This window comes from Chrysochloris asiatica, unplaced genomic scaffold (assembly GCF_000296735.1).
Source record: "Chrysochloris asiatica unplaced genomic scaffold, ChrAsi1.0 scaffold00040, whole genome shotgun sequence".
Lineage (NCBI taxonomy): Eukaryota > Metazoa > Chordata > Mammalia > Afrosoricida > Chrysochloridae > Chrysochloris > Chrysochloris asiatica.
Window position 1 is genome coordinate 15,133,786 of NW_006408558.1, and position 8,406 is coordinate 15,142,191.

The following is an 8,406-nucleotide window of genomic DNA, read 5'->3' on the forward strand; positions in this document are numbered from 1 at the left end:
GGGTCGGAACCAACTAGATGGCATTTAACAACAACAACAAATTGGCAAAATATTGAATGATGCAGAAAGCATCAAAAGAGCCGCCAAAAAAGAAATGATCAATAGTGTATTTATTTAATCATCCTTCCTGCCATCCATTTGTTCATCATTTAAATTCCCACCATCCATTCATCCATCCTTTCTTCTATCCATCTATCTATCCATCCGCTCATCCTTAAAACATTTCTCTCTCTATACTTGTATTCATCCATTCATCTTTTTTCTTCCATTCATCCATCCACTCATTTTTCACTTATGCATTAATTAATTCACTCATTCATTCATGTACTCATTCATTCATTGAGTCACTCAACCAACCATGCATATACTCTCACACTCATTCAATCACTAAATCCTTTTCTCGCTCCTTCCTTCATTCATCCACTCACTTGTTCATTCAACAAATACCGAATGCCTGCTCTAAGCCTAGGTGCTGAGATACAGCCCAGGACACAGCAGACAGACCCTGTTCTCATGAAGGAGACATTCTAGGAGAGACTGGCTGCTAACCAGGCATGAGGTTGACAACCAGACAAAAATCACCAGGAAGTCCTCAACTTCCTACAGAGCTCTAGCAGGGCGGAGGTGAGGACCCTGGGTGCTGTGAAGTACAAACCTCCTAGAGAGGGGTCTCAGGTGGAGCAGAGTGAGCTGAGGCCCTGACGTGCAATCCCCCACTTGGGTCAGCACCCAAGGCCTCACCATATCCTGGTGATTACAGGGTCTGTAAGGACGGCAGTCTGCTCTGCTTCCTGGTTCCATAGCTGCCACTGCCTAGCTGTGGGGTCCGAAGTGAAGCACGTGACATTTGCACTGGGTCCTCCCAAAGCTGACCGCCCGGATGCAGATGATCCAGGTGGCTGGGGAGTGAGGGTGAGGGAAGGGGGTGTGGCTAAGCATGGTCACTGCCATGGTCAGTGGGCTCCTTCCTGCTGGGGACCCTCAGGTAGAGGAGAAGGGCTCAGAGGTGTGAGCCAGGGGAGGGAGCTGGGGTGCTGATCCGCTCTGTGGGTGTGGGTTCCCCACCCTTGTGACATAGCCCCACTTCTGCCCTTCAGGCTGCCTCAGCTGAGCCAAGCAGACCAGTCCCATGGGGTCTGCTAGGCAGAGACCACCCTGCCTCACTGCCTTCATTTACCTAGAGGGCTATAGGACCACGTGAGAAGGCTACATGATTGCAAAGTGCTAAAGCCAAAAGTGGAGTCCTGGTGTGGAGATGCAGGATAAGCCCTGGACTGCTAACTGCAAGGTCAGTGGTTCGAACCTACCAACTACTCACTGGGAAGCCTACCTAGGGTTGCTGAGTCCAAACTCACTTAACAACACGGAACAACAACGAAGCCCAAGGTGATGATCTAGAGTTCTGAGATTTCCTAGGTTATGGGGACAGCCAGGTGATCAGCTAGGGGGTCTTCAGAATGAAGAAAACAGTGGTCTGGCATGTTTGCATGCCAGCTCTCAGACTAACATCTCAGCTCCCAAGCACCACTCATAAAGTCTCCCACTGCAGGCAGCCAACTTGTGGGACACAGCTAAGGGCTGGACCCCAACACCCATGACCACAGCATCAGAGAGCTGTGCTCAGGAACCGTGGTCACTCCAGGAACTCTGGCACCCAACAGAAAACACAGCCATAGAGCCTTTTTCTGGAAGCTCAGGGAAGCAAACTTACAAAGACAGTACTGGAGGATGGATGGAAGGCCCCTGTATGAAAGGGCCTCTTTTTCAAAGCACTTGGCCTCAGGAGTAAGAAGAGAGAGAGGGAGAGACACCGAGAAGGGGCTGCCTGTGGGAGGCAAGAGGGGCACTTGGGGGTTGGGGAGTGCAGGGCATACAGTCCTTCACACAGGTGTGGGGGTAGGCAGAGCCACGTGCCTGCCCTATCAACTTCTCCAGCCCTGGGAGATGCCCTCTGGACACTCAGATGTTGCTTAAAGCCCTGGGAGGGTGCCGTCACTCTCAGAACTGGCAGGAGGCCGTGCACAAGGGATGGGCGGCCATCTATCCCAGACAGGCTCCCGTGCTACCAAGAGGCACAGGGCACAGTGTGGACTCAGCCTGGTGGCGTAATTATGGCCTGGCACCACACCTGTGCAGGTAAACAATGCTGGGAGGGCTCAGGTGGTAGGGAGTGGCCAGGGGGGAAGAAGGGCTGGTTTTTGAGGGCTGGGGGGAGAACAGTCAGTGGTGGTAGATGGGCACCATCTAGTACTTCTAATCTCAGAAAGATGAGATTCACCTACTGCCTTGTTCTGAAGCAAGGCATAACCGAGGTCTGATCAAATGACTCCCCCAGCTCAATCACACGGATGTTCATGGAAGATTCCGGCATCTCCTGTCTGCAGAGAATGCGGTGTGCCTGTAGTCTTGCCCTGGGAGGGGCTGAGCAGAACTGCTCTGTTTGGGAGAGGCTGAAGAGTAGGCAACTGCTGATCCCAGCCTCCAATCCCATCCTCACATCCAGGGCCCCCAGCAGGAACAGTGACCACTGGGCACCTCATGAGTCCCTATAAGCCAGCCTTGGGAGGTGGGTGCTAACAGTTGGCTCACACTGCCCAGCTAAGAGGGTGGCCCTGGAGCCGAATTCCCATAGCTGACCCCACACTCAGCTCTGCCTCTGTTTCCAGAGAAAGGACGTGGAGGGAGAGGCCACTACTGACTGTTCTGACCAGCATCTCAACAGATGGCCCTGGATGGCCCTGGAGAAAACTGTGGAGTAGGACCCAACTTCTTAAGAAAAAAGCAGACTCAGGGGACCAGTTGAGACCAGAGAACTTCTTTAAACCTTGAACTGAATCTATCCACTTTCAGTGAAATAGTGAGCTGCCATACAAAATAAGGAATCTTCCCTCTAAGAAAGGTTGTCAAGTGCTGTTGAGTCAATTCCGACTCATAGCAACCCTTTGTAGGGTTTCTGAGGAGTGGCTGGGGGGTTTGAACTGCTGACCTTGTGGTTAGCAGCTCAGTGCTTACCCTACAGTGCCACACTAGGACTCTGTAAGAAAGTTGCTCTACTAAAAAACCCCATTTGTGTGAGACTTGTTGCTGTTAACTGCTGTCGAGTAGGATCCGACTCACAGTGACCCTGTATGGGGTTTCTGAGACTGTAAATCTTTGTGGGAGCCGAAAGTCTCATCTTTTGCCCCCAGAGCAGCTTGTGGGCTCAAACCACCGACCTTGTAGTTCCCAGCCCAGTGTTTATCTTACAGAACCACCTGTTTGAGACTGCAAGGTCCACGTTTACTCTGAAGAAAAGAGAAGATAAGGGGGCAGGGAAACTAGAGCCCTGAGAAACAGAGCAACCAGAAGGTAATTACAGAGGATGTTGGCATTGTGAAAGCGTAACTTAGGTTACTGAATAACTGTGAAATTATAAGACGGGAACCCAACTTGCTGGTTGCTGGGCAAACTTTCACCAAAAACATAATATAATATTATTTAAGAAAAAGAATGGGGCAGCAGCTGAGTTTGGGTGGCAGGTAAGTAGTGGACAGTGCCAACTGCACTTAAATATGCTGATCTTCCAGCCTGAGTTTGAATGGTCAGTTTGGATATGTATCACTTGCTAATTAACTGTGTTATCCCAGGCACATAACTTAACCTCTCTGGGCTTGCTTCCCTCCATGTAAAATAGGAGTGGAAAAAATAAAATAGGAGCAGCTGGTGAACTTGAACTGCCAGGTCTCCCAGTTCAAGCTGACTTTGCAGTCCAGCGCATTAAGCAACAGCGCCACACCAGGACTCCAAATAAAGAACTTGTGGTTGTGTGCCGTGGAGTCGGTTCCGACTCATAGTGACCCTTCATAGGGTTTCCGAGGCTATAAATCTTTATGGGAACAGAAAGCCTCATCTTTCTCCTGTGGAGCAGCTGGTAGTTTCGAACTGGTGGTGGCTTTGAGGTTAGCAGCCGGACTTGTCGCTACTACGCTACCAGAGCTCCTAAATAAAGAACTAGGGGGAGAGAAAATGATCTCAAGGTCAGAGTGGTCCACAAGCAAAAGATGACTGAGGGCGCTGAATCACAGTTGCTGTTCCAAAAGCAACCTGGATGCTTCAACCAGCAGGAGGCAGCACTGAGCATCAAGGTCTGGCTTGTCCTATAATTGAGTGGCTGTTGATTTGCATACATTGCTTCATCTCTTTGGGTCTTAGTTTTATAAAATGGGGATAACTCTTTCTGGATAGGTGGAAAGGGTTAGCACCTTTTAGGTTGAAAGGGTGGACCCTTCTCCCAAGAAGACTGTAAATGGGCTGGAAGGGCTGGGCTTGGAGGAAGTCAGGAAGGCAGAAACACAGAGAAAAAGTTACAGGAAGTAGTTGATTTGTGTAGGACAAGACAAAGGACAAAGATTTGAATTGCAGTGGGAGGGATGCAGGTTAGACTTTACACACAACTTCCCAACTCAAAGGGTCAGGAAAACTTGGACATGCTCTCCTTTCCCCCTTCATTAAGAAATGTTTGTTAAAGTTGAAGGATTGATGGCTTATTTGCCTTTTTCAATGCTTGGCACCTAAAACGTTGTTGGCAAATGACTGAATGAGCAACAGAGAATAGCAATTGTTACTGGTTGTTGTTAGGTGCCATCGAGTCGGCACCGACTCATAGCAACCTATGCACAGCAGAATGAAACAATGTCCGATTCTGGGCCAACCTCACTACTGTTGCCACACTTGAGTCCATCCATGCTGCCACTTGGCCAATCCATCTCGTTGGGGGTCTTCCTCTTTTTCTCTGACCCTCCACCTTACCAAACATGATATCCTTCTCCAGTGACTGGTCCCTCCTGACAATATATCCCAAGTGTGAGAGATGAAGTTTGGCCATTTTGGCCTCTAAGGAGCACTCTGGCTGCACTTCCTCCAAAATGGATCTATTGGTTCTTTTGGCACTGGTAGTGGCCGCCATATCCAAGGATGAGGAAGCTGAGACCCAGCCGGGTTAGCAACTTAAACACAACATGCCCAGCTCCTAGCCTAAGTTTGTTCATCTGAAAGATGGGGACCAAAACATCTCAAAAGAGATGGGAGACCGTCCTCTGAGGACCAAGGGGGAAATACTCTGGGAAGACAAGACAAGGGTAGAAGAGAAATGGCTTCCAGGGGTCACATGGGAAAACATCAGGGGAAGAAAGGTCTTGTTACATCTCAAGTGCCTGGCAGCCCTTTCCAAACACTCCCAACAGGAAGAGGGCAGACAACAAGGGCAACACACTGCTTTCTTCCTCTAATTCCTCCTAAACTTCAAGAAAAGGGCAGACTGTGCCTCTGGGACGCTCCCTCACACCTTAGACACATTTGGCTTCTTATCTGTAGTCAAGAGACTCCAGTGGCATAGTGGGCTAAGCATTGGGCTGTTAACCTCAAGGTCGGTGGTTCAAACCCACCAGCTGCTTCTATGAGAGAAAGATGAGGCAGTCTACTCCAATCAAGATCAACAGCATCAGAAACCATATGGAGTATCTCCGCTCCACCCTCTAGGGCTACTGTGAGTAGCGAGCGACTCAGTGGGCCAATGGGTTATCTGCAGTTATTTGCCTTTTTCATGACTTACGGACAGCCACAGCAAGTCTAAATGATGAACATTCTAAGGGAATTTACTGTGTTCACTTCCTCAGAAACTGGAGGAAATAAAATCATCAGCCTGTAAAATTCCCTTTGGTCTCAGGAAGTTGAGTTTCAGATCCGAAGAGAACATCTGTTTTAAACATCACTCTTGCTCCTCAAACCCTTCACATGAAATTAGCAGCCCTACGCTTCAGTTTCTGACATCCAGGCAAGTTACGTCATCCCAAAATGCTTCCCACACCAGCTGTAGATCAGCAGACACGCAGACCCTCTTCTGTCTGCAGGTGGGCAGATCCCTACTGTCAGATGCCTGTCTGGACTTGTCTGGGTCCCCTGACAGCCGTCAGGGGAGAAGAGGAAAGGAAATGTAATGAAATCAAGTGTGTCCAGCCTGGCCTCTGGCTTGTCAGTCTTGCCTTCTGATATCTCTTTGTACAGAAACAAAGAAGTGGCTTTCACACTTGAACTTGGAAAACAGACAGAGTGATGCAGTTGTGGACCATTGGCTTCGTGGGTTGGGCTAAGCATTCTGGCGGTTGATTTAAAATATGTTCCCACTGCATGGAGCCGTCTGGGAATGGGATAGGATCTTTTTGAAATGAAGTCCACACCCTCTGGACTTCCTATGTACAGGGCCACCTTCACCCGTGACTCAGGGTAGAGGGTGAGCAATAATTATTGGCTTGAGTTGAGCTGGGAAAGCCTTGGGAGATGTCCCTGCTTAGACAGATCTGGCTCCTGGGCAGCTGCTCTAACCTGTCTGTGGACATTCCATCAGCAGGATGCTGCCTGGCCATCTCGACTCACAGCCCCCCATATTCCCAGTCCTGAAGCTTGTCCATGCATACGGGTGTATACATAAGAGCCAACAGGCCCAGGCTGGCTGGCTTGTGTCTGCCTTGGGGACGAGTTGGAATGAGAGACAAGCTGTCTCTCTGCTGATTTCGGGACTCTTGGATCGGTTTGGAAGAGACATGCTGTCTACTTCTAAAACTCTCTTATGAGAGAGCTCATGCATTAGATCTCTATTTCTTATCCTCACATCAGTCCAGCCTCAAGTCTCCCACCCGAGTGAGTCCTTCACTCCGTCTCACTGGCCACTACCACCACCGTTATCTCCAGCCTCCTAACAGGTGCCCCCCTCTGCTCTTGGCACATTGAATTTCCTTGGCCTGAAACCTCACAGAAAAAACTTGCTCCTTTTCCTCTGGGGTTCTTCAGAGAGCTTTCTGTGGCCACTTGCTTCTGTACCCTGGACCCTTCCCAGTTCTCCTCCCAGCGGGTGGGTGGCTTGGAGCAAGTCCCGCATCTCTCTGGGCCTCAGTTTCCCCATCTGTAATAACAGTATCCAGCCCACTGGGCTGTTGGGAGAGATCCATGAATTGACATACAACAACCTGGGCACCAGCACGGGGCTACAGAAATGTCCCTTGTCCCGTGGTGGATCATGTTCCATCAGATCTTATGCGTTTAGGGGCGGGCCTTCCCTGAATAGTCACTGTGGCTGCCTGGGGCCAAGAACCGCCTGGTGCACATGACCCCCTTCAATGATCACAGCAGACCCTCCCTTCTCTGTCTACACTGACTCCCTACTGCTCCCAGCTGCTCAGAAGAAGCCCCCCTCCCTACTTGAGCCCCAGATGCAGCCCCCAGGGTGTGTCAGCTAGGGGAGTACCCCGCACCTTCCTGGATAACCCCCTACCCTGTCAGCTCTGTACTGAAGGGCAGTTCCTCAGGGGCCCTGGTGCAGCTGAGCTGGGGGTGGGGGGGTGTAGGGTGTGTCTGGCTCCAGAAAGGGACCCTGGTAGCTGGGCTCCCTTGCGGAGCATCCTGCTTGGCCCCTGCTTTCCCTGGCAAACCTTACATGGGTGAATGCTGCCTTTGGGGCCCCATACCCACTGGGTCCAGCTTCAGGGAGGGTGGGGGGCTAGTGAGGGCAAGGCTAGGGGTCCTCAACCACGTCGCTGGCTGGCTTCAGGCTCATCCATGAGGACACCAACCACTACGCTGACCAGGCTGGGGTGGAGGGGTGGGGGATACAGAGGTAGAAGGGGTGGGGGTTCAGCTCATGCCAAAAGTGTCTTGTCCTGTGGGTGCCCGGTGCTGTCTCAGGCGTTGGGAACTTTGGGCCGGGGCACCGCGCTCAGGGACTCTGCACTCCCTGGCAGGTGTGGGAGACACCGAGGGCCCAAGGGGCCAGGAGTCCCAGAGGGTGGCCACGGTGCAACCTGCTGGCTGCTATCCTTCCCCAGCATGGCCCTCAAACTCAGCTCCCTACCGCCCATCCTGGCTGCCCCTAGGGGCACCCCCAAACCTCGGCCTAGGAAGGGAGTGTCCCACCAAGTCCCAGTCTTGCGCTCTTTCTCGGGGCTCCGGACTCTGGGACGCTGGGAGGGCTGCTGCCAGCGGGGGCCCCGGACGACTAACTGCTCCCGGGACGACTAACTGCTCCCAGCTTGCGGAGGCGCGGCGTTCTGCGGGGGGCGCTCGAGCCGGCGGCCCCAGCTGGTCCCGGCCCTCCGGTCCACGTGTGCGGAGGGTGCGGCCCAGGACTCCCCTCCTCCCCCACCGCAGTCCCCCGTCAGCTGCGCTGCAGGTGTGGACACGGCTCCCGCCCTCAGGAGCCCTCACTCACCGTGCCCTCGGACGGCAGGTAGCCGATGTCCTCGATGGCGCAGATGTTGATGATGTGCACGCTGCGGTCCTCGGCCGGGAGCGTCGAGTACTTCTCAGGGACCCTCATCGCGGCTGCTTGTGCGCCAGGCCCGCCGGCCGGCGCGCCCTCCCCAGCCTCGGCCCCCG

General features: G+C 52.4%; 1 protein-coding gene across 2 annotated transcripts in view; it reads right to left on the reverse strand.

Moving 5' to 3' along the window:
- Window positions 1–8,354, reverse strand: part of ANO1 (anoctamin 1, calcium activated chloride channel) — a 109,656-nt gene extending 101,302 nt beyond the window's left edge. Inside the window, exon 1 of one of the 2 annotated variants that reach the window (XM_006860820.1) lies at window positions 8,240–8,354. In XM_006860820.1, the coding sequence (XP_006860882.1) occupies window positions 8,240–8,347 (108 nt within the window). In that variant the 5' untranslated portion in view covers window positions 8,348–8,354. The remainder of the gene's footprint in view (window positions 1–8,239) is intronic. The other variant, XM_006860821.1, reaches the window with a different exon arrangement.
- Window positions 8,355–8,406: the final 52 nt, after the last annotated feature.